At 45.2% G+C, this 27,110-nt stretch overlaps 1 protein-coding gene across 2 annotated transcripts in view; it reads left to right on the top strand.

The window, feature by feature from the left end:
- Positions 1-27,110, top strand: part of EDC4 (enhancer of mRNA decapping 4) — a 1,121,437-nt gene that overhangs the window by 747,441 nt on the left and 346,886 nt on the right. For both annotated transcript variants that reach the window (XM_063945256.1, XM_063945257.1), the window contains one exon: positions 6,672-6,827. In XM_063945256.1, coding sequence (XP_063801326.1) covers positions 6,672-6,827 — 156 coding nt within the window. The remainder of the gene's footprint in view (positions 1-6,671; positions 6,828-27,110) is intronic.

Here is a 27,110-nt window from a genome sequence, read left to right as displayed (position 1 = left end):
CTGATGATTTTCAATAAAAAAAAAGGTAATAATAACAAGCCTGATCCCGTCTCCACAAATTCAATTTCTAGGAATGATTCTGGATTAAGTAGATCAATGCATTCACCTGCCAGATGAGAAATCACAAAGTATTCTTCATCTGGTACAGTTAGTGCTCAGACCATGGACAGTCTCAGTGCATTTGTGCATTTGACGGTTTGGAAAAAGGGTGGTGTCTTCCAAAGCACTCCATTTCGAAAGATTTCACTCACGTTCCTTTCAGCTACATCTTCTAGCACAGTGCTACAAATTTATCAGGTAGTGTAGTTGTCTGCAAGAGTCAGAGTCTCACTACTCATGACTACAAATAAAAAGCTCACCGTGGGAAAACGGTTCAGAGTCTGCAATTGATTAATTCTGACAACGGACGTAAGTCTCAAAGGTTGGAGAGCAGTGGTCTTACTTTGTCAACTTCAGGGTCTATAGTCACACTGACAAGGATTCCTGTCAATTAATGTCCTGGAACTCATGAAAATGTTCAATGCTCTGCAACAGGCAGTTCACATGTTCCAGTCCCCGACTGTTAAGGTTCAGTCGGACAAGGCAATGGCACTCGCATACATCAATAAAAAATAAGGACCTCGAAGTCACATGGCCAATGCTAAAGGTTGCTCGATTTCTCAATTGGACCGAGCATCACAAAGTGATATTGTCGGCAGTGTTCATTCCGGGAGTGGACAACTAAGAAGCAGATTATCTCAGTTGTCAGTAATTCATACAGGAGAATGGGCCTTACATCCGAAAGTGTTACAGATGTTAGTCCAGCGGGGGTGGTTACCCAAAGGTGGATTTAATGGCATATCGTCAACGTCATAAGACACCAAAGTATGTGTCCAGAACAAGAGATCCAAAGGAAGTGGCAGTGGATGCTCTCACAATAGTGTGGCTGTACAGCCTATTGTATTTATTTCCACCATTTCTGCTGCTTCCTTGTTGGCTCAAAAGGATCAAGAGGGATTCCACGACTGTCATAATAGTGGTGTCTCATTGGCCTCGGAGAGCGTGGTTCTCTGATCTCCGCACTCTACTCTCAAACGATCCATGGCCGCTCTGCTACCTCCAGACTTTTTAAAACCGAGTCTGTTTTAAATCGGTGTAGATTTAGCGCTACTGCGTTTCACGGGGTGGCTGTTGACACCGCTCTCTTATAACTAGAGAGTATTCCGATGTAAATATACCAACCATGTTACGTGCTAGGAAGCCAGTTACAGCAGCTCATTATCACAGGATTTGGCGAGCTTATATTGGTTGGGGTGAAGCTCGGAAATTGATGACATCTTCTTTCAAGTCTTTTGCTGTTTTTTTTTTTTTTTTTTTTTTTGTTCAGACGGGGTTAGATGGAGGACAATGTTTAGCGACACTATAGGTGCAGATTTTCTGCTTCGTCAATTTTCTCTCGGCACTGTTGGGCTAGTTTGCCACCAGTGCATACATTCCTGCAAGGTGTCCTCAGAGTTCAACCTCTGTTTATACCATCTACCACTCCATGGGACTTGAATCTAGTTGAAGTTTTTTTTGGGGGGTATTCCTGACTTTTTGCTAACTTTACAGCTATTTGAGGTTAAGTTTCTTACTCTGTAAACAGTTTTGCTATTAGCCTTCGCTTCGGCAAGGTGTGTTTCTGAATTGGGGATGTTGTCATGCAACCCCCACCGTATCTGTTGTTTCATAAACTTCAGACGAATCCCGTTTTTCTCTTTTTCCTATAAACAACCATAGTTCCTGATTCTCCGAAGGCTCAGAAATTCCAGCTACTTTGGATGTAGTTTGTGCGCTACACATTTATGTAGCCTGAACATCAACAGTACATAAAACAAATATATTGTTCTCTATGAATGAATATAGTTTGCTGCGCTTGTGGAAGGAAGCTGCTCAAGTTGTTGTTTGATGTTTATAGAAATTTGTCTGGACCGAGCGCTTGTGTGTGCAAATGTATGGTGTTCTGAAAATGTATGTAAAGTCAAATAAAAATAAATAAATTAAAAATAAAAAAAAATAAAAATTAAATTAAATAAAAATGGGGAGGGGGGAGGGGAGGGGGAAGTGCAATGTTTACAGCTCCTTTGTGAATAATTGTGGAGCTTGTGGACACTTTGGTGAGAGGGCACAGTCTGTTTTTTTGCAGTGGAAACTTTCCCTGACTTACCCTATTTTCCGATGCAAGTGTGGCTGGAGGCTCTGGTCTATGTGGCAGCGTTTAGGTTGCGGATGGCATTTCCTGCTTATGCCGTGACTCACGTTCTCCTCCTCCTGGCCGCACTGTGGCCGCTGCTCCGTCCGTCAAACCGGAAGTTCGGATGTTTACTTCCGGTATTGGGGCGCTGGCGGCGGCGGGCTTCGTGTCCTCGGTGGTTGCTTCGTTCTTCTTGTACTCCAACGCATTTCGAATCCACAGCAGGATTCTTTCTCAAGGAGATGATGAAAATGTTTGTGTAAATTGTCAGTTTTTTATATCATAACTTTATTGATAAAACCGGATGTACCCGTGACCGGAAGTGCGTTCTCCCGGCGGCATCCTCATGGTAAAAACTTCAATAGGGAAATGAATGTAAATTCTTCCTCTAAAACGATTAAAAGATAATAAATCATTGCACTTCGGGAAAAGGTATGGGATGGAGGGTATAAAAATAAAAAGTAAATAAGAATAAAAATATAAATAAAAATAAAAAAATAAAATAATAAAAATAAAAAATAAATAAATAATAAAAAATAAATAATAAAAAATAAATAAAATAAAGTGAAAATTAGATAACTGAAGAAAACAGCTATTCAAGAAAAATATTCTTTGATGATGTATGAAGGATTACAGAAAGACGTTTAATTCTATGTCAATATACAGACCGTATGGTTCTAAGCTCTTCATTTTGTATATCCATTCGGTCTCTTTTTTCTTCAGTATTTTTACGATGTCCTCTCCTCTCCAATGGGCTTCAATCTTTTGGATTCCGATAAATTTTAGCCCACTGGGGTCCTGATTATGTTTTGTTAAGAAATGTGCTGAGACACTGTGTGTCTTCAGGCCTCTTTTTATGTTGTACACGTGTTCTGCTATCCTTGTTTTTAATTTAATTTTTGTTTGTCCTACGTATTGTTTTCCACATGTACATTCCAGGATGTAAATGACTCCCTCTGTATGGCAGGTTACTTGATTGTAAACTTCAAATTCTTCTTTTGTTGTGTTGGACTTGAAAGTGATTATGGGTTTGGTTGACGTCTTCTGATTTCTGCAGCCGATGCAGGTCATACACTGATGGAATCCCTTTGTTTTTGTCTTGCTTTTTGGTTCTTGTGAAATCGGTAGAAAACTATGGGTCAATTGTTGTTTTAGGTTATTTGCTTTTTTGTGATTATTTTTGGTTTAATAGGAATGGATTCCTTTAGGTCTTCGTCAAGAGAGAGGATATGCCAGTGTTTTTCAAGTATTTTTTCCACATCTTTATGGTTACTGGTGAACTGTGTTATGAAAGTGACCGGTAATTCTTTTTTGTCTTTTTGTTTGAAGATGAGTAAATCTTTTCTATCCATGTTTTTTACTTTTTCTAATTGTTGTGTCAGATGGCTTTCTTTATATCCCTTTTGAAGGGATTTGTTTTTCATTTCCTGTGCTTGATGTTCAAATACTGTCTGATCAGTACAGTTTCTCTTTAATCGACGAAATTGTCCGCCTGGGATATTGTCTATCCATTGTCTGTGATGGTTGCTGTTGTGTGAAAGCATGTTGTTGCCGTTCACTTTTTTGAAATGGGTTCTTGTAAAGATTTGATTTTTTTCTATGTAAATTTCCAAATCAAGGAAGATTACCATTTTTTCACTGTGTGTGGTGGTAAATTCAAGGTTCATATTATTGTTGTTAATGTGTTCTTTAAATTGCGATAGGGCGTCTTGAGATCCTTTCCAAATGAAGAACACGTCGTCTATGTACCGGTGCCAACTTATGATGATTGGCAGAAAGGGGTTGTTATCCCAGATGTTGAGGTCCTCCCAGCCGTGAGACAAACAAGTTCGCATAACTGGGGGCAAATGATGTTCCCATTGCTGTACCGCACTGTTGCAGGAAAAATTCACCTTCATACCAAAAATAGTTATTGTAGAGAATGAATTCAATACTGTCCATGATGAAATTGATTTGAATTCAAAGAAATATTTTTCTTGTATAGCCGTTTTCTTCAGTTATCTAATTTTCACTTTATTTTATTTATTTTTTATTATTTATTTTTTATTATTTTTATTAATGTTTTATTTATTTATTTTTATTATTATTTTTTATTATTTTTTATTTATATTTTTATTCTTATTTACTTTTTATTTTTATACCCTCCATCCCATACCTTTTCCCGAAGTGCAATGATTTATTATCTTTTAATCGTTTTAGAGGAAGAATTTACATTAATTTCCCTATTGAAGTTTTTACCATGAGGATGCCGCCGGGAGAACGCACTTCCGGTCACGGGTACATCCGGTTTTATCAATAAAGTTATGATATAAAAAACGGACAATTTACACAAACATTTTCATCATCTCCTTGAGAAAGATTCCTGCTGTGGATTCGAAACGCGTTGGAGTACAAGAAGAACGAAGCAACCACCGAGGACACGAAGCCCGCCGCCGCCAGCGCCCCAATACTGGAAGTTAACATCCGAACTTCCGGTTTGACGGACGGAGCAGCGGCCACAGTGCGGCCAGGAGGAGGAGAACGTGAGTCACGGCATAAGCAGGAAATGCCATCCGCAACCTAAACGCTGCCACATAGACCGGAGCCTCCAGCCACACTTGCATCGGAAAATAGGGTAAGTCAGGGAAAGTTTCCACTGCAAAAAAACAGACTGTGCCCTCTCACCAAAGTGTCCACAAGCTCCACAATTATTCACAAAGGAGCTGTAAACATTGCACTTCCCCCTCCCCTTCCCCCCCCCCCCCATTTTTATTTAATTTAATTTTTATTTTTTTATTTTATTTTTTATTTTTAATTTATTTATTTTTATTTGACTTTACATACATTTTCAGAACACCATACATTTGCACACACAAGCGCTCGGTCCAGACAAATTTCTATAAACATTGTTCTCTAAACTGAAGTCAAGATAAGTTGGCCACACTTCCAAGCAGACCTTACTTTTATGGATTAAGCTGACTATTTGTCAAGCTTAATTTCATGCTAGTTTACAACAGCTGGCATGTATTTCAGCAACCGCGTTCTGAGGGAACGTCATGGGCGTTAGGTTGTGGTGTTTCCGCGACACAACTTTGCCGGCAGCTACAGGATCAGTGCACAAATGTGGGCGCTTTTACAAGTTTGTTACATTTTCGGCATCAGCATCTAGCTTTGGCCGTCTAATGTTACAGGTGCCAACCAGCTCTCCCGCCCAAGGAAGAAACTTTGGTACGTCCCAAGAGTACTCCAGTGACCCCTAGTGGATGAAAAAGAATGAGGATTTTGTTACTTGCCAGGTAAATCATTTTCTTTGAATCCATAGGGGTCACTGGACGCTAGCCCAGAGCAGTTTCACCTGTCTTGTGGTTGTTACTAGAAGATATACTGAAACTCTTTATCACCGACTTGTTTAAATGTTATGGTGATTGTTATCTATTGTTGTGACAACTTCCAGTTGTCCGTTATGATGATATATATAATTCTCCATTGTTCATCTTCTCTTTCGCTCCTGTTCGGCTCAGTAAAAAAACACTGAGGCCTCTATGGGAGTATGGAGGGGAAGGAGGTTTACACATTTAAATGTGCCTATCCCTGCTAATGAACCGTCCATATCCCAAGAGCATTCCAGTGACCCCTATGGATTCAAAGAAAAGGATTTACCTGGTAAGTACCAAAATCCTCTATTTAAAATGGTCGAACCAACAGATTGGTTATTATACCTTTGCTTAGATTTGTTGTAAGTTGGCTCATTTTTTTTCTATTTTCTTCTGATGTTCTGTATTCAGTATAGTACTTATGTACTGTTTGATGTCTCTTGGCGATATTGTTACCATAGTTGTACCTCTTTCGGTCATTGAACCCTACATCTATCTTATCTCCTATATTCACTTTTTCCATTCCCTTTCCTTCCTTCTCCATGACCCCCTTCTCCTTTGACGTCTGACCCCTTATCTTGCCCCCCTCCAAATTTAAACAAAAAAAAAAACATTTTGCCATTTCCATTTTGTTATACAGTATTTCATATTGTTATTCTTTTTATATGCTCAATGTATCTTAGAGCTTTTTTGATCAACTCTCTGTTATTGCTACTTATGCACCGATCCGTTTAGTATGACTACATATTTTGTCTGCTAGGCCCCTTTTTCTGTGTGGCTTGTCTACTTTTCATTACATTGTGTGTGTGTGTGTGTGTGTGTGTGTGTGTGTGTGTGTGTGTGTGTGTGTGTGTGTGTGTTTCATCATTTCTCTGTTTTTCTGTTAAAATTCAATAAAACATAAAAAAAAAACACTTCCACTATACCTTTGAAAACATGCATATATTGTTCATTGTGCTGCATATAATAGATTTATGTAGGATAATCCTTTCGGAATCACTGCAAATTGCAGGCTATCTTGCAAAGTCTATTTTGGTTTATTTGTGAAATGTAGATGTAATGTTCAATATGTCTTGCAAAACAACCCTTAACCTGTTATTTCGCAGAAAGGAGATTAGATCGAATCCTAAGTGATGCGCAGCAGAGAAATGGTCAGCTGCAGGAATACCTTTCTCAGCAGCTCTCACATTCACTTTCTGGATCACTGTTTAACAGACTTGATAAAACAATCCGAGAAGAAATTAAAAAGACTGTTCCTCAATGTAAGTCCACAGATATTTTTACAGACATTGATTTACTGATTTTTTTAGTCTGTTAGTGTAATTCATCTTTATTTTAGGATTTCTTTTTCATCCACTAGGGGTCACTGGAGTACTTTTGTGATATGGACGGGGTGTTAGCAGGGATAGGCTCGTTTTAATTAGTAACTCTCCACCCCCTCCATACTCCTAAAGGTACCTCAGTGTTATTTCTGTGCCTCAAGGGAAGGTACACATGGAGAGGTCTCCACACTTCTCTTTTTGTTTTTATTGTTGTTATTATTATTACAAAGGATTTTATTTTATTTTTTTTACACTCAATCCCTTCCCAGCTTATTAAGAAGCTTGGGTCCGGGATCGTTGGTGCTGCTGCTGCTGCAGAAATTGGCTTGCCGGCACTCAGGAGAGGAGCACCGCCATAGACCACAATCAGAAGAGCTGATTGGAGCCTGAGGCTGCAGAAGGAGTGGGACAGAGCTTGCTGACAGAAGCCCCGTTATAGCCTCCTGACAGAAGCCCCGTTATAGCCTCCACTAATCTCAGGTAATGAGCGGTTAGGCAGCTCACACTACCACCGCTCTCTTGCTATATATTGCTGGAGGTGAGGCCGCCCACTATGTGGTTACTGTATGTTTTATTTCCTATTATATGTCATATAACTTGTGTGTCTCCATGCTGCCCAGCAGCCGCCGCTGGGCGCCAAGCCACCGCTGTTCTGCAGCCTCCGGCTCCACTACTGCCGTTACTCTCCCCTCCCTCCCGCGGTTAGCTTTTGCTAACCTCTACTCTTCAGAGCTCCGGAGCCGGGAATGGCGCCGCTGCTCTGTCTTCAGGAGTGGGAGGCTGACTGCGGACATCTCTCCCTGCTGCCGCGGTCCATCAGCGAAGGGGGAGAGGGGGGGGGATTATGCCCGCGTAGAAGACACAGTGGGAAATATATATCAGCTAATGCTGTAATAAGTCTCATCTTGCATGCTTTATTATACTTGTGTATAGGCAAGCACATGGCAGGACGCCATTTTAACCTTACTTCCTGGTTCTTGCAGGAAGTTTGTTCCTGGTACTACAACACTCAGCCACTTTAGGATCAGGGGTGTTAGTAGGAATTCTGTACAGCACAGGTATCACTGATTGTAGTGTGTCCCACGTGCACTGCACTTTGAGCTTATACACACTTAAGTTACATTTTTACTGAGTCGTGGGACTTGTCTGTGTACATAATGAGTAAGGCAAATGCAAAATCAATAAAGCAGCTTAGCTGCAAGGTCTGTGAGAGTGTATTACCTGATGGAACTGCCACATGCACAGTGTTTCTAGCAAATACGGCTACAAATACAATCCTTTACACTGATCCTCCTTGGGCGATGCTGGCGAATGTGATGACTGGTTTACAAACACAATTGGTCGCTGCACGAAATGAGCGTGAGGCGACTTGATCTGAGTCTAGGGTAATACCTCCTGAGATACCAGAAGGGGCTCAGAAGATGTCTAGGACTTTGCAAGGGTTACGAAAGTCCAAGTCTAGCTCAGTTCCAAAATATAGTTATCATTTTTCTTATAACTTACCAGTTTCAGCTATGTTGCATTCTGACGATTCAATGCCAGACCTGATATCTCAAGAGGAACATGAGGAAGGTGAATTGGGCCAGGAGTCAGATAGTGAGGTTACTGATTGCCCGGCCATTGATGATCTCATCAGGGTAGTACGTCAGGTTCTAAATTTTACGGACGTTGAAGAACCGCTTTTAAATGATGAAGTGTTATTTGCTAAAAGACAGAGAACACCGGTATGTATTCCTTCTTCAGATTATTTTAATAAGCAGTTAGTAGAAAGAAGCATGGAAGAATCCAGGTAAACTGTTTTCTATGCTTCAGCAGTTTCTGTGTAGCTACCCGTTCCCAGAGTCTATGATGTCTAAATGGGAAAATCTACTGGCTGTGGATTCCTCGGTGTCAAAACTTTCTAAGAAGTTAACCATTCCAGTACCAGAAATACAGCCAATGAAGCGCTGTAATACCAGAATCTTTTGTTAAAAATACTATTTATTATTTATCCCACCATATCATAAAAAAACACATATAAACAAACACACATGGCTGGTGTCAATATTTCATTAAAAAACATTTACATAAAACACCGCAATGAATCAGTGGTCATTTGATTAATAAGTTGGGGAGCAATTAAATAATACAGTAAATCACTAAGCAAATTTTCTACCACACAGATCAATAAAAGGTTAATCCAAATGACCAATGCTCATAACTTCAATTTTATTTCCATAATAGTTTGTTTTATCCTTCAAACGTAATTAACTCCATGCAATTAAATAACCAGAAGACAGTTATGCTTATAATTCTACAAAAAATCAATTTAACCTGTAAATGGATGGATTATCCAAGAGCAATATCAATTATTTGTTTCAGCTGTCTCTTGCAGTCATCCGTTTGATTAATAAAGCACAGTCTCTTAGTTAAAGCACAATCTGCTCCAACTGTTACATTTGTATGTACTTTTTCCAATGCTCACATTCACATATAATTATAATTATCAATTAGCACCGTCTCATGTGTCCAGCAATCTCTTGAAGGATAAAACGAACTATTATGGAAGTAAAATTGAAGTTATGAGCATTGGTCATTTGGATTAAATATTTATCTGTGGGGTAGAAAATTTGCTTAGTGATTTTTTATTTAATTGCTCCCCAACTTATTAATCAAATGACCACTGATTCATTGCAGTGTTTAATGTAAATGTTTTTTAATTAATTATTGACACCGGCCATGTGTGTGTTTGTTTATATCTGGGGGGTTTTATGATATGGTGGGATAAATAATAAATAGTTTTTTTAACAAATGATTCTGGTATCACAGTGCTTCATTGGCTGTATTTATTTTTCTTTTCTCTAACGTCCTAGAGGATGCTGGGGACTCCGTAAGGACCATGGGGAATAGACGGGATCCGCAGGAGATAGGGCACTTTAAGAAAGCATTGGATTCTGGGTGTGCACTGGCTCCTCCCTCTATGTCCCTCCTCCAGTTTTACACTGTGCCCAGAGGATGAAGGGTGCACTGCAGGGAGCTCTCTTGAGTTCTTTGCTACAGAAAGCATTTTTGTTTGGATTTTTACTTTTTCACAGGGAGCACTGCTGGCAACAAGCTCCCTGCATCGAGGGATTGAGGAGAGAGGGGCAGACCTACTTAACTGATAGGCTGCTTCCTCGCCTACTGGACACCATTAGCTTCAGAGGGGGTGAACACAGGTTCGTCCTGTGCGTCCACCCCCGAAGCCACGGTGCCGTTCTCCTCACAGAGCCAGAAGAACAGAAGCAAGAAGACGTCTCAGGCGGCAGAAGCTTTCAGCTTCACAGAGGTAACGCACAGCACTTCAGCTGTGCGTCATTGCTCCACATCACCTCACACACTCCGGTCAGTGTATGGGTGCAGGGCGCAGGGGGGGGCGCCCTGGGCGGCAATAATAACACCTCTTAGATGGCAAATAGGTATATACATGTACAGCTGGGCACTGTACATGTATATAATTGAGCCCCCGCCATTTTACACGATTTTGATCGGGACAGAAGCCTGCCGCCGAGGGGGCGGGGCTTCTCCCTCAGCACTCACCTGCGCCATTTCTCTCTCCACAGAACGCTGAGAGGAAGCTCCCCGGACTCTCCCCTGCTTACACACGGTGAAGGGAGTTTAAAAAGAAAGGGGGGGCACATAATTGGCGGAATAAAGTATAATACAGCGCTGCTGGGGAAAAGCATTCTGTGTTGGTCTCCAGGTTGTTCCGCTGGGGTGTGTTCTGGCATACTCTCCCTCTGTCTCTCCAAAGGGCCTTTCAGGGGATACTGTCTTCAGAAAAAGTTTCCCTGGGTGTATAGCGGGTGTCGGTACGTGTGTGTCGACATGTTTGATGAGGAAGGCTCGCTTAATGTGGAGGGGGAGTGCTTGAATGTCAGGTCGCCGTCGGCAACGCCGACACCAGACTGGGTGGATATGCTGAATGTCTTGAATGCAAATGTAAATCTCCTGCATAAAAGATTAGACAAGGCTGAAGCTAGGGATCAGTCAGGTAGCCAGTCCGTGCCTGTCCCTGTGGTGCCAGGACCTTCAGGGTCTCAAAAGCGCCCCATATCCCAGGTCACTGACACAGATACTGACTCTAGTGTCGACTATGAGAATGCAAAATTACAGCCGAAGGTGGCAAAAGGTATTGGGTACATGATTATTGCCATAAAAGAGGTTTTGCATATCACGGAGGAACCCCCTGTCCCTGACACGAGGGTTCACATGTATAAAGAGAAAAAGCCTGAGGTCACGTTTCCGTCCTCATTTGAGCTAAGCGAATTATGCGAAAAGGCTTGGGAATCTCCAGATAGGAGACTCCATGTTCCCAAAAGGATTCTCATGGCGTATCCTTTTCCACAGATGGATCGGATACGATGGGAATATGCGCCTAAAGTAGACAAGGCGCTGACACGCTTATCCAAGAAGGTGGCACTGCCTTCTCCGGATACTGCTTCCCTCAAGGATCCTGCTGATCGCAAACAGGAAATTACCATGAAAGCGCATTTACACACATTCAGGAACTATAGTTAGGCCGGCCATGGTGTCGGCCTGGGTTTGTAGTGCTATTGTGGCATGGGCAGACTCCTTATCTACGGAGATGAACACCTTAGATAGGGATACCATTCTAATGACCATGGAGCATATCAGAGATGCTGCCTTGTATATGAGGGGTGCTCAGAGAGACATTTGTTTACTAAGCTCTAGAATAAACGCTATGTCTATTTCTGCTAGGTAGCTCTTGTGGACCCGACAGTGGACGGGAGACGCCGACTCAAAGTGGCATATGGAGTCATTGCCTTACAAGGGGGAGGAGTTGTTTGGAGAAGGCCTCTCGGACCTAGTCTCTACTGCTATGGCCGGTAAATCGAATTTTTTACCTTCTGTTCCCCCGCAGCATTCTAAGAAGGTACCACATTTTCAAATGCAGTCCTTTCGTCCCAATAAAAACAAGAAGGTACGAGGATCGTTCTTCGTTGCCAGAGGTAAAGGCAAGGCAAAATGCTGCACTCAGCTAGTTCCCAGGAGCAGAATTCCTCCCCTACTAACGCAAAGTCCACAGCATGACGCTGGGGCTTTCCTGGGGGGGGGGGGGGGGGGGGGTTGTCAGATCAAGTGGGGGCACGTCTTCGTCTTTTCAGCCACGTCTGGTTCAATCACAGGTGGATCCCTGGGCAATAGAGATTGTTTCCCAGGGATACAGACTGGAATTCGAAGACATGCCCCCTTGTCAGTTTTCAAATCGGCTCTGCCGGCTTCCCCGTCAGAGAGGGAGCTAGTGTTGGCGGCAATTCACAAATTGTGCATTCAACAGGTGATAATCAAGGTTCCTCATCTCCAGCAAGGAGAGGGTTATTATTCATCCCTGTTTGTGGTACCGAAACCGGACGGTTTGGTCAGACCCATTCTAAATCTAAAATCCCTGAACCTGTACTTGAAGAGGTTCAAGTTTAAAATGGAATCGCTCAGAATGGTCATCGCCAGCCTGGAGGGAGGGGATTGGATGGTGTCCCTGGACATAAAGGTTGTGTACCTTCATGTTCCGATTTTCCCCCCTCACCAGGCGTTTCTGAGATTGCAGTACAGGATTGTCACTGCCAATTTCAGACGTTGCCGTTTGGGCTTTCCACGGCCCCGAGAATTTTCACCAAGGTAATGGCGGAAATGATGGTGCTCCTGCGCAAGCAGGGAGTCACAATTATCCCGTACTTGGACGATCTCCTTATAAAGGCGAGATCTCGGGAGAAGTTGCTGGACAGCATGTCTGTCCGTGAAGATGCTGCAGATGCACGGCTGGATTCTCAATTTACAGAAATCCCAGCTAGTACCTGCAACGCGTCTGACCTTTTTGGGCCTGATTCTAGACACAGACCAAAAAAAGAGTTTTTCTTCCGGTGGAGAAGGCTCAGGAGCTCATAGCCCTGGTCAGGAACCTTTTAAAGCCCAAAAAGGTTTTGGTGCATCATTGCACAAAGGTTCTGGGGAAGATGGTGGCTTCATTCGAGGCCATCCCCTTCGGCAGGTTCCATGCGAGGACTTTCCAATGGGACCTATTGGACAAATGATCCGGATCCCATCTACATATGCAGAAACGGATCACCCTGTCTCCCAGGGCCAGGGTATCTCTCCTGTGGTGGCTGCACAGTGCTCACCTCCTAGAGCAGGCCTGGCCAACCTGTGGCTCTCCAGCTGTTGTAAAACTACAAGTCCCATCATGCTTTGCCACAGTTTTGCTACGAGGGAATGCTAAAACTGTGGCAGGGCATGCTGGGATGTGTAGTTTCACAACATCTGGAGAGCCACAGGTTGGCCAGGCCTGTCCTAGAGGGTCGCAGGTTCGGCATTCAGGACTGGATCCTGGTGACCACGGACGCGAGCCTCCGGGGTTGGGGGGCTGTCCCACTGGGAAGAAATTTCCAAGGTCTCTGGTCAAGCCTAGAGACTTGTCTTCACATCAATGTCCTGGAGTTAAGGGCCATTTACAACGCCCTACGCCAGGCGGAGGAGTGGCTTCAGAACAAACCGGTTCTGATTCAGTAGTACAATATCACGGCAGTGGCTCATGTAAACCGCCAAGGCGGCACGAGGAGCAGAGTGGCCATGGCAGAGGCGACCAGGATTCTGCGCTGGGCGGAAGGCCATGTAAGCGCACTATCAGCAGTGTTCATCCCGGGGGTGGACAACTGGGAGGCGGACTTCCTCGGCAGGCACGACCTGCATCCGGGAGAGTGGGGACTTCATCAAGAAGTCTTCACACAGATCGTGGATCGGTGGGGACTGCCTCAAATAGACATGATGGCGTCCCGTCTCAACAAAAAGCTAAAGAGGTATTGCGCCAGGTCAAGAGACCCTCAGGCGGTAGCGGTAGACTCTCTGGTCTATGTGTTTCCTCCTCTGCCTATCATACCCAAGGTGTTGAGATTAATAAGACTAAGAAGGGTCCGAACAATTCTCATTGTTCCAGATTGGCCAAGGAGGACTTGGTATCCGGATCTGCAAGAGTTGCTCACAGAAGATCTGTGGCCTCTTCCTCTAAGGCAGGACCTGCTGCAGCAGGGGCCCTGTCTGTTCCAAGACTTACCGCAGCTGGTTTGACGGCATGGCGGTTGAACGCCGGATCCTAGCTGAAAAAGGGATTCCGGAGGAGGTCATTCCTACCCTGATCAAGGGTAAGAAGGATGTGACATCAAAACATTATCACCGTATATTGTAGAAATATGTTTCTTGGTGTGAGGCCAGAGCTGCTCCTACGGAGGACTTCCATTTGGGCCGTCTGCTTCACTTCCTTCAAACGGGAGTGAATTTGGGTCCATAAAGGTCCAAATTTCAGCCTTATCCATTTTCTTTCAAAGAGAATTGGCTTCTCTTCCTGAAGTACAGACTTTTGTGAAGGGAGTGCTGCATATTCAGCATCCCTTTGTACCTCCGGTGGCGCCTTGGGATCTTAACGTGGTATTAAGTTTCCTCAAGTCACCTTGGTTTGAACCAATCAAAACAGTGGAGTTGAAATACCTCACTTGGAAAGTGGTCAAGTTGTTGGCCTTAGCTTCTGCAAGGCGTGTTTCGGAATTGGCGGCTTTATCATATAAAAGCCCATACCTGATTTTTCACGTGGATAGGGCAGAGTTGAGGACTCGTCCTCAATTTCTGCCCAAGGTGGTCTCATCTTTTCATATGAACCAACCTATTGTCGTGCCTGTGGTTACACAGGACTTGGAGGACTCCGAGTCCCTGGATGTGGTCAGGGCTTTGAAGATTTACGTGACCAGAACAGCTAGGATCAGGAAGACTGAAGCTCTGTTTGTTCTGTATGCGGCCAACAAGGTTGACGCTCCTGCTTCAAAGCAGACAATTGCTCGCTGGATCTGTAACATGATTCAGCAGGCACATTCTACAGCAGGATTGCCTAAATCGGTTGGGGCCCATTCCACTAGGAAGGTGGGCTCTTCTTGGGCGGCTGCCCGAGGTGTCTCGGCACTACAACTGTGCCGAGCTGCTACTTGGTCGGGGTCAAACACCTTTGCAAAGTTCTATAAGTTTGATACCCTGGCTGAGGAGGACCTCCTGTTTGCTCAATCGGTGCTGCAGAGTCATCCGCACTCTCCTGCCCGTTTGGGAGCTTTGGTATAATCCCCATGGTCCTTACGGAGTCCCCAGCATCCTCTAGGACGTTAGAGAAAATAGGATTTTACTTACCGGTAAATATATTTCTCGTAGTCCGTAGAGGATGCTGGGCGCCCATCCCAAGTGCAGACTTCTTCTGCAAGACTTGTATATAGTTATTGCTTACATAAGGGTTATGTTATAGTTGGTCGGTCTTGAACCGAGGCTATGTTACTTGTTCATACTGTTAACTGGGTAGTTTATCACAGGTTATACGGTGTGATTGGTGTGGCTGGTATGAATCTCGCCCTTAGGTTACATAAATCCTTTCCTTGTACTGTTCATATCCTCTGTGCACAGTTTCTCTAACTGAGGTCTGGAGGAGGCACATAGAGGGAGGAGCCAGTGCACACCCAGAATCCAAAGCTTTCTTAAAGTGCCCTATCTCCTGCGGAGCCCGTCTATTCCCCATGGTCCTTACGGAGTCCCCAGCATCCTCTACGGACTACGAGAAATAGATTTACCGGTAAGTAAAATCCTATTTTTTTTTATTATGGAGATGCAGTGATCTCCTTATGAAGCAGCAGTATACCAGGATTTAATAAATTACTAAATTAGATTTTCCCTGATTAGTCAGCGCCTGGTTACTTGTTGTCATTCCAGTACCAGCTGCTACGACACTAAAAGGATCATCAAAGCGTAAGCTAGAAGCTATGCTAAAGTCAATGTATACAGCAGTAGGGGTGTTGCTTAGACCGGCCTTGGTTGGAGTTTGGGTTAACAAGGCTGTAGTTGCATGGGCAACAGCTCAAATTGGGCCTACAAGAAGATCACCTTATACTGCTAGCTGATCACATCTGTGAATCTTCTGAATATCTACGTACGGCTTCTATGGACGTCAGCCAGGTTAGTTATCGCCTTTCAGCTTCACTAGTTATGGAACGATGTGCACTTTGGCTGCGTTCTTGGCAGGCGGAGGCTGAGTCCAAACGAGGAATAGAAGTGTTAACTTATGCTGGCGAGGTGTTGTTTGGTCCTGAATTGGACAAATGGATTTCTCAGGCCACTGGGGGAAAGTCTGTTCTCCTACCATTGCCTACACATGTTCCTAAACGGAAATACTCTGGACCAGCGTTCAAATCCTTTAGACCTCAGTACTTTTGAGGCCGTGCTAGAGGAACAGTCATACCCAGTAGACATGGTAGAGGACGTCGTTTTCAACAAACCACTAACCGTCGTCAAGGCGCTAAGACCACCAACAAGCCAGTGTCATGACTGCTTCAGACCATCTCGGATTTTCAGTTGTGGGAGCATGCCTTCAGACGTTTCACTTGGCGTGGTTTCAGACATCCACAGATGGGTGGATCTGCAATTTAGTGTTCAAATGTTACAAAATAGAGTACGATTGTCTACCACCAATGCAATTTTTCAAGACAGGTCTGTCTGTGTCAGGAGACAAATAGGCAGTTCTGTCCAGGTTCAGTCAGACAATGTGACGGCAGTCGCATACATCAACAAACAAGGAGGAACTCAAAGTTGCATGGCCATGCGGGAAGTTGCTTGAATTCTGAATTGGTGCGAGCATCACCAAGTGATATTGTCGGCAGTGTTTATTCCAGGAGTGGACAACTAGGAGGCAGGCTATTTCAGCCGTCAGAATTTTAATTCAGGAGAATGGGCATTAAATCTAGAAGTGTACCAGATGTTGGTCCAGCGGTGGGGTTACCCACAGGTGGATCTAATGGCATCTTGCCAAAATCATCAAACACCCCAATATGTGTCCAGAACAAGAGATCCAAAGGCAGTGGCATTGGATGCTCCCATAATTGTGTGGCCGTACAGTTTCGTGTATCTGTTTCCACCTTTTCCGCTGCTTCCTCGGTTGCTAAAGTGGATCAAACGATAGTCCACGACAGTCACACTAGTGGCTCCTCATTGGCCTCGGAGAGCATGGATCTACGAGGTTTACTTATAGATGAACCGTGGACGCTACCACTACGTCCATACCTGCTACAACAGGGTCCGTTCTTGTGCCCCGATTTAGTGCGGCTGCATTTGACGGGGTGGCTGTTGAAACTGCTCTCTTGAGATGAGAGGGCATTCCAGAATCGGTTACACCAACCATGTTACGTGCTAGAAAGCCAGTTACAGCAGCTCATTATTACAGGATTTGGCATGCCTATATAGCAGGGGTGGGCAATTATTTCAGCTGGTGGGCCACTTAACACTTTCAGTGAATATTCGAGGGCCGCACACAAAATATCTTGTATATACAATACCTATCACATTGGAAAATCATTGGAAATGGGGACCAGCTCCTGCAGGTCTTGGGCACACTTAAGGGCCCTACACACTGCACAACTGGCTGCTGAGCTGCCCGATGGCTGATACGGCCTTCAGACGACCCAGCGGCGGCGGGGGGAAGTGGGTGGTGATGGGGGAGGTGAAGTTTCTGCACTCCCCCCGTCACCCGGCCCCATAGCACTGCATGCTAATATAGACAATATTGTCCATATTGGCTTGCAGGCATAAACAAGCCGGCACCAATGATGAACAAGCGCGGGGCCGTGCATCGTTGGTGCATACACACTGAAAGATATGAACGATATCTCGTTCATTAATGAACGAGATCGTTCCTATCGCTCAGTGTAATCGGCCAGTGTGTAGGGCCCCTAATACAGAAGTTACACTTCTATAAAATCACACTTCTAAAAGGTAAATGTGTCACAAAATCACCAGGTCTCTCCATAGGAATAGATCTCAGAGTTTAACACAGCATGATATTATGCTGCATCATACACACATACGCCCTATACTCGGCACCCCTGCACCCCTTGCCAGCTATTTGTGTGCTACCAGGGGCGTAACTAGACCTTTGCGGGCCCCACAGCAAGATTTTTAAAAGGCCCCCCCCGTGTGCGCTCCGTAGAGAGTGAGGGGGAGTGGGTGGTGGGCTGAGCGTGTTGGGGGACAGAACAGCAAAGAGGGGGTGGGTCCCACAAAGGTACATACAGTGTGTGTGTGTGTGTATATGTATATGTATATGTATATATATATATATATATATATATATATATATATATATATATATATTCCAAAAGCGGCACTCTGAATATGAAGTATGGACCACCATTCTTACATCAATATTTCAGAACTATTTATTCAGTTCTTATATCAGGATACATATCCTGACGAAAGAACTGAATAAATAATTCAGAAATGGTAATGTAACAAAAGTAGTTCCATACTTCATACTTTAACACAGACGATATAGAAAATAAATATATACAGTATATATATATATATATATATATATATATTTAAAAAAAAATAATTATATATATATATATATATATATATATATATATATATATAATATATAATATATATTATCACACACACACATTTACATATACAGTCCCCGGAGATTATGGACCTTGTTCGGCAGGGAGCTCCGTTTTTCTGTGCCCAGATCACCCAGCAGCGTGAGCGAGTGTCAGCGTCTGGGAGACGGGAGTGCGGCCAGGAACTCACAGCTGCGGCGGAAGTGCGGGCGGGGACATAGAGTGGCAGCGGCGGAGAAGCTACTTGTGTGCTGTAACCTAACGTGACGGTGCAGGGGAGCAGCAGCCGGCAGGCCCCACGCGTCTAGGAGCGAGCTGCTGTACAGCAATGACAAGCAGCTCAGCTGCTCGGGCCGCTTGTCATTGCGCATTGGAGGGGGGCAGCGGGCCAGACAGGATCGGATCGCGGGCCGCATCCGGCCCGCGGGCCGCCTGTTGCCCACCCCTACTATATAGGGTGGTGTGAAGCTCAGAATTTTCCGACCTCATCTTTCAAGTTATCCCATCTTTTGCTATTTTTACAGACTGGGTTAGATGGAGGACTACGGTTATCTACACTAAAGGTGCAGATTTTACTTTAAAAGGCATTTGGTCCTTTTGCCAACAGTTCACACTTTCCTGCAATGTGTCCTCAGAGTACAAACTCCATTTAAACCACCAACAGTGCCATGGGACTTGGTTTTAATTTTTTTTTACAGTCTTCCATTTTTGAACCCTTACAACAAGTGGATGTTAAGTTATTCACTTTGAAAACCGTTTTTCTTCTAGCCTTAGATTCAGCAAGGCGTGTTTCAGAATTGGGTGCCTTGTCATGCAAGCCACCGTATTTGGGGGGTTATTCCGAGTTGATCGTAGCTGTGCTATATTTAGCACAGCTACGATAATCTTTCCTGGCATGCAGGGGGACGCCCAGCACGGGGCTAGTCTGCCCCGCATGTCAGTCCAGCCCCCTCGCAGAAGGGCAAAGGCCGCCCCGCATGCGCTGGCGCAATACAACGCATGCGCGGCAGGGACCCATTCGCTCGTTAAAATGCAGTGTGCGAACGGGTCGGAATGACCTCCTTGGTGTTTCATGATGATAGAGCGGATCTTCAGATGAATCCCGCTTCCCTACCAAAGGCTGTCTTCTTTTCACATCAATCAACCAATCGTAGTCCCTGGAGTAAATTTACTAAGGTGGAAGATTTTTAGAACAGGTGATGTTTGATGTTGCCCATGGCATCCAATCAGATTATGTCTATTATCTGCTAGAAGCAGCTAGATAAATGGTAAGTAGAATCTGATTGGTTGCCATGGGCAACATCACCAGTTCTAAAAATCTCCCACCTTAGTAAATTCCCCCCCCCCCCTGTGTTATCAGAAGGTGCGGGAACTCCAGCTACTTTGAATGTGGTACGTGCGCTACGCGTTTATGTAGCCCGAACATCAACAGTACGTAAAACGGATACATTGTTTGTTCTCTATGACGCAGTCAAGAAAGGTTGGCCAGCTTCCAAGCATACCTTGGCCAGATGGATTAAGCGGACCATTTGGCAAGCTTACCGTCATGCTAGGCTACAACCTCCTGCATCAGTTTCAACTCATTTCACACGTTCTGTGGGAACATCATGGGCAGCGGGTCGTGGAGCTTCTACGACGCAACTTTGCCTTGTGGCTACATGGTCATCAGTGCACACGTTTTGTGCGCTTTTACAAGCTTTATACGTTTGTGGCATCAGCATCTAGCTCTGGCCGTCTAGTGTTACAGGTGCCAAGCAGCTCTCCTGCCCAAGGGGGAAACTTTGTTACGTCCCAAGAGTACTCCAGTGACCCTAGTGGATGAAAAAGAAACTAGGTTTTTGGTACTTACCAGATTAATCCTTTCTTTGAATCCACAGGGGGCACTGGACGCCCGCCCAAAGCAGTTTTCACTTGTCTTGTGGTAAGGTCAGTAGATCTTATGGTAACACATTCTCACCGACTTGTTCAAATGTTAAGGTGATTGTTATCTTTTGTCGTGTCAACTGTTTAGTTGTCCGTTACATTATGTGTCATCTTTATTGTTGTCCGTTATGTTATAATGTTATATGTTATTCTCTATTGTTCATCCTCTCTATCGCTCCTGTTCGGCTCAGTAAAAAACACTGAGGTACCTTTGGGAGCATGGCGGGGGTGGAGAGTTACTAATTTAAATATTTAAATGTCCCTATCCCTGCTAACGCCCTGTCCATATCCCAAGAGTAATCCAGTGCCCCCTGTGGATTCAAAGAAAAGGATTAATCTTGTATGTACCAAAATCCTATTTTTATCTTTACGGATGTTTTTAAAAGAAATCACAATTAATAAAAATAAAAAAGGCCTTACTTGTCATTGGCATGTGGATTATTGCCAAAGTCTTACACTGTGAATAAATTAGAATGAATTGTGTAGATGTTAGAAGCTCTCTATCTCTGTGCCAATTTTCCATTTTATGGAAAGTATCCAAAACAGCAACAACAAAAAAACTTTACAGTAGGTTATTGAAAAGCAATAGTGATTATGTAATCAGCATGTAAATAAGGCTTTGGTTTAATTGTACAATTTGCACAACATTGCTGCTTATTTCATCTCTACTTCTTTATGTTGCTACTTGTTCTTGTGTGTTATTATCTTTAGTTGTATTATAGTGCATGATAAATAGATTAAAAAAACTATTGGATCCAGGGGAGCGTGGCCTGGCAGCCATAGCAGGCAGACGTGCAGTGCTGGGGCTCCCCTCCTGCATCTACAAGGTTGTTTTTTGCTGTTGTCCTGGGGGATCTGAACACGCTCCTTTGATCGCCCGAGACCCCCTTGAGTGTACTGGTGCCAGTCGCGGAGCCAGGGTGGGTCACCTACCCCCCTGCGGGTTACGGCCTTGTATAACCCGGAATCTTGATTTAGGGGATGGTCACCACCTTCCTTACCCACTGTGGGAGCTCACCTGTGGCTGTCTCCCCTCCAGCTGGAGCCCATGGACAGCTACTGAGCTGGATCATAAGCTTCGGCTTGCTCCCTTGTCAGCCGCCAGTTCCCGGACTTAGCCAGAAACTGCTTCCATTCCTGCCATCCCTCTCACCCCACCGGAGCTGTCCCATCACCTCCTCATCCCGCACTGCTCGGAGTGGTGGAGCTGCCTGCTCAAGGTCCAGGGGCAGCTCTTTGTTACTCCCACCGCCGCATCCTCTCCTAGCTGGACCCAGCACCCGAGTGCCCGGCAATTTAAGGCCTCACTCCCAAAGTCTCTGCGGCAAGCCGAGTGACGTTGTTGCCGCGGCCGCTGCTGCATATGCTGGTGGCTCCCTTACCCAGGATCATTGCTCCTGCAGAGTACATCTACCCTGGGGGTGCCTCTCGACCTGAGCGGCACTTATAAAGCTGGCAGCACTTAAGTCCTGCAAGAAGCTGCATTGTTGCTTATTTGCCCTTCTGCTGCTGTGCATTTGGGCCAAACTTTTGTTACCCCTCCACTGGTCTGACATGTATCATATGCCCCCGCACAGTACATCCACCCTGGGGGTGCCTCTGTACTCAAGCAGCACACATAGGGCTGGCAGCACTTGAGCCCCGCAAGACACTGCATTGTTGCTTCCTTCCCTTCTGCTGCTGTGCACCTGTGCCAACCCTTTGTTACTCCTCCCCTGGTCTGACATAAAACGTATGGCTCCACGACCCCTTGGACTCCTCATACAGCAAGTTGATGCCTGAATCCCCTGCTTACATGTTGCCTTTGTGACCTGCTCCATCCACACCCATGAAACGGTTACTACTCATTGCTGCCTAATCTAGAACCACACCATCCTTCTTTTTGGCATTCTACTGCTGTTTATCGTTCTGCTTCTCAGGCGTGCACCATGCCTCCTAAACGGCCCAAGATCTCTGCCCTTGCTCCTCCTATAAAATATGTTCCCAACCACTCTCCTGAATCGGTATCAGTTGAGAAGGTCGGTATGGCATGTGCATCTGCTGTTTCCTCATCACCTTGTCCCGAGTCTGGACCTGACCCCTCTGCAGATGCTCCCATAATGGTCCTCACGCTGCATCAGATGCTTTAGGCTCTATGGTCGAACCTCACCGCTGACCTTTAGTCTTCCATTGCCCACCTCACTTGTGAGGTGACGAAAACTGGCATCTGTACCAATAAGCTAGAGGATGAAGTGTGGGAGCTGGTTTCCTCTCATAATGACCTTCTCACTTCCCATAGTTCGGTGTTGGCAGAGCTTTCAGCAGTTAATGACAAGCTTGCTGACCTTGAGGATAGGTACAGGCGGGATAGCATCAAGGTAAAAGGTGTCTCGGAGACAGTGTTGGCTGGGGACCTTCAGGACTTTGCCTTGTCTCTCTTTAAAAAATTGTTACCATCTGTGGATGACCGGGATTTGTTGATTGACCATATTCATTGCCTTCCCAAACCTCGCTCCGCCCCTGGAAGCTCCAATCAAGACACCCTCCTGTGTCTTCATTTCTTTCATATTAAGGAGGATATTCTCAAAGCTGACCGTTTGGCTTAAGATGTGGATAACCTACAACTGTTCTTGGATCTCTCCGTACACACCATAACCAAGTGTGTACACACCATAACCAAGTCCTTCCAGCCTATCACGAAAGCGCTCTGGGACCGTGATATCCAATATTGTTGTGGATTCCCAATCAAATTACTGGTATGGAAAGAGGGCTCTACCTTTGTCATTTCCTCTCTGGACGCCAGTGTCTAACTTCTGATGGACTGGAACATTCCTGTCTCAGCCTCTTCTCAGTGTCCTTCTTTTACAATCGGATTGGTCCAAAGTCGGCTGATGGACCTTTGTTCTATTGCTCTTGGCTTTCTGGATACTTGCTGACTCACCAGGTGTTGTCTTTGCTTGGGTCCTTAATTACCCCTTCTTTTCATTTACTTTTTTTTTTTCTTCTCTGGGTTGGACCCCTGCTCGAGATGTTACCCTCTCCTGGACTTCTAATTCAGTGTTTTCCATCTCAGTGTTGGGTCCTACAGTCTAGTCTGCAAGTATCTTTTGCTATGGACTTTGTATTTGCTATGTTTAATATGCTCTTATGCCTAGTTTTTAGAACTATCTGTGGTTCTTTTCTTTTTTCATGTTTATGCTGCTATTAACTTTAATCTCTTCAGTATTCTCAGGTTTACTCTATGGATATGTTAATATATATAGTTTGCACACTGATTTAGGGATGCTATTGTTAATGTCAGTCCTTTTGTGTGTTGCATCGTTTCTATGCCCTGTTGTCTACAAGGTTTCATGGGTTGGATTTGTGATGCCCCGCTCCCACAAGTTAACTGTGTTGCTATGTCTGTTTTTGTGGCAACTACTGTGGCCCAATATACTGGGCCTTTTAGGTTTTTTACCTTTTTCCTTCCCTTTTTCTATTTTTCTTTGACCCTCCCTTTTGCTTTTTTTTTAATGACAGGTATGCCTATGGCATCTCCTTACTCTCATCTCACACTGTTTAATGGTTAAGGTTATCTCCCTTAATGTCAAAGGCCTTAACTCCCCACATAAACGACGAATGGCCCTGTCCACATTTCATCATTAGAAAGCTAATATTGTGGCCCTTCGGAGATGCATTTCTCCTCCATAGCACCCTGTTTCACGACCATAGGTACCCCACGTGCTATACTGCTAATGGCCCCACCAAACGCAACGGCAATGCTACACTATTTCACAGTAATACCCCGTTTACTTTGCACAGGCAACTTAAGGATAAAAATGGTCATTATCTTATCCTTATTGGTACTTTCTCTGATGTCCTAGTGGATGCTGGGAACTCCGTAAGGACCATGGGGAATAGTGGCTCCGCAGGAGACTGGGCACAACTAAAAGAAAGCTTTTAGACTACCTGGTGTGCACTGGCTCCTCCCACTATGACCCTCCTCCAAGCCTCAGTTAGATTTTTGTGCCCGGCCGAGCTGGATGCACACTAGGGGCTCTCCTGAGCTCCTAGAAAGAAAGTATATTTTAGGTTTTTTATTTTACAGTGAGACATGCTGGCAACAGGCTCACTGCAACGAGGGACTAAGGGGAGAAGAAGCGAACCTACCTGCTTGCAGCTAGCTTGGGCTTCTTAGGCTACTGGACACCATTAGCTCCAGAGGGATCGACCGCAGGACCCGTCCTTGGTGTTCGTTCCCGGAGCCGCGCCGCCGTCCCCCTTACAGAGCCAGAAGCAAGAAGAGGTCCGGAAAATCGGCGGCATAAGACTTCAGTCTTCACCAAGGTAGCGCACAGCACTGCAGCTGTGCGCCATTGCTCCTCATGTACACCTCACACTCCGGTCACTGATGGGTGCAGGGCGCTGGGGGGGGGGGGGGGGGGGGCGCCCTGAGCAGCAATATTAAGACCTTGGCTGGCAAAATAATCACAATATATGGCCCCAGAGGCTATATATGTGATAAATACCCCTGCCAGAATCCATAAAATAGCGGGAGAAAAGTCAGCCGAAAAAGGGGCGGAGCTATCTCCCTCAGCACACTGGCGCCATTTCTCCCTCACAGCTCCGCTGGAAGGAAACTCCCTGGCTCTCCCCTGCAGTCTGCAACTACAGAAGGGTAAAAAAGAGAGGGGGGCACTAAATTTAGGCGCAGTATAAAAATTATAGCAGCTATAAGGGGATATAATTCAGTTAGTCCCTGTATTATATAGCGCTCTGGTGTGTGCTGGCATACTCTCTCTCTGTCTCCCCAAAGGGCTTTGTGGGGTCGTGTCCTCTGTTGGAGCATTCCCTGTGTGTGTGCGGTGTGTCGGTACGGCTGTGTCGACATGTTTGATGAGGAGGCTTATGTGGAGGCAGAGCAGATGTCTATAAATGTGATGTCACCCCCTGCGGGGCAGACACCTGAGTGGATGGACTTATGGAAGGAATTACGTGCAAGTGTCGACTCCTTACATAAAAAATTTGACGACATGCCAAATGCGGGACAGACGGCTTCTCAGCTCGTGCCTGCCCAGACGTCTCAAAGGCCATCAGGGGCTCTAAAGCGCCCGCTACCTCAGATGGCAGACACAGATGTCGACACGGATACTGATACCAGTGTCGACAACGAAGAGTCTAATTTAATGTCCACTAGGGCCATTTGTTGCATGATTGAGGCAATGAAAGAGGTATTACACATTTCTGATATAAACCCAGGTACCACAAAAAAAAAAGGGTATTATGTTTGGGGAGAAAAAACTACCAATAGTGTTTCCCCCATCTGAAGAATTAAATGAAGTGTGTGAAGAAGCGTGGGCTTCTCCCGATAAAAAATTGGTAATTTCTAAAAAGTTACCAATGGCGTACCCTTTCCCGCCAGAGGATAGGTCACGTTGGGAAACACCCCCTAGGGTGGATAAAGCGCTCACACGTTTGTCAAAGAAGGTGGCACTACCGACTCCGGATACGGCCGCCCTAAAGGAGCCTGCTGATAGAAAGCAGGAGGCGATCCTGAAGTCTGTATATACACACTCGGGTATTATACTTAGACCAGCTATTGCTTCAGCATGGATGTGCAGTGCTGCAGCTGCGTGGTCAGATTCCCTGTCGGAAAATATTGACACCCTAGACAGGGACACTATTCTGCTAACCATAGAGCATATAAAAAACTCAGTCTTATACATGAGAGATGCACAGAGGGAGATCTGCCGGCTGGCATCTAAAATAAGTGCATTGTCCATTTCTGCTAGGAGAGGCTTATGGACTCGGCAGTGGACAGGGGATGCAGATTCGAAAAGGCACATGGAAGTTTTGCCTTATAAGGGTGAGGAGTTATTCGGGGATGGTCTCTCAGACCTAGTTTCCACAGCAACAGCTGGGAAGTCAGCATTTGTGCCCCATGTTCCCTCACAGCCTAAGAAAGCACCGTATTATCAGGTACAGTCCTTTCGACCCCAGAAAAACAGGCGGGGAAAAGGCGGGTCCTTTCTGTCCAGAGGCAGAGGTAGGGGGAAAAGGCTGCAACAAACAGCAGGTTCCCAGGAACAAAAGTCCTCCCCCGCTTCTTCCAAGTCCGCCGCATGACGGCGGGGCTCCACAGGCGGAGCCAGGTACGGTGGGGGGGCCGCCTCAAAAATTTCAGCGATCAGTGGGCTCGCTCACAGGTGGATCCCTGGATCCTTCAAGTAGTATCTCAGGGGTACAAGCTGGAATTTGAGGCATCTCCCCCCCGCCGTTTCCTCAAATCTGCCTTGCCGATAACTCCCTCAGGCAGGGAGGCTGTGCTAGCGGCAATTCACAAGCTGTATTCCCAGCAGGTGATAGTCAAGGTGCCCCTACTTCAACAAGGACGGGGTTACTATTCCACACTGTTTGTGGTACCGAAACCGGACGGTTCGGTGAGACCCATTTTAAATTTGAAATCCTTGAACACATACATAAAAAAATGCAAGTACAAGATGGAATCGCTCAGGGCGGTTATTGCAAGCTTGGACGAGGGGGATTACATGGTATCCCTGGACATCAAGGATGCTTACCTGCATGTCCAAATTTACCATCCTCACCAGGAGTACCTCAGATTTGTGGTACAGGATTGCCATTACCAATTCCAGACGCTGCCGTTTGGACTGTCCACGGCACCGAGGGTGTTTACCACGGTAATGGCAGAAATGATGATACTCCTTCGAAAAAAGGGAGTTTTAATTATCTTGTACTTGGACGATCTCCTCATAAAGGCGAGGTCCAAGGAGCAGTTGTTGGTCGGGGTAGCACTATCTCGGGAAGTGCTACAACAGCACGGATGGATTCTAAACTTTCCAAAGTCACAGCTGGTGCCTACCACACGTCT

The sequence above is a fragment of the Pseudophryne corroboree genome, chromosome 11 (genome assembly GCF_028390025.1).
Source record: "Pseudophryne corroboree isolate aPseCor3 chromosome 11, aPseCor3.hap2, whole genome shotgun sequence".
Taxonomy (NCBI): domain Eukaryota; kingdom Metazoa; phylum Chordata; class Amphibia; order Anura; family Myobatrachidae; genus Pseudophryne; species Pseudophryne corroboree.
This window is presented reverse-complemented; position numbering and strand designations above follow the sequence as displayed.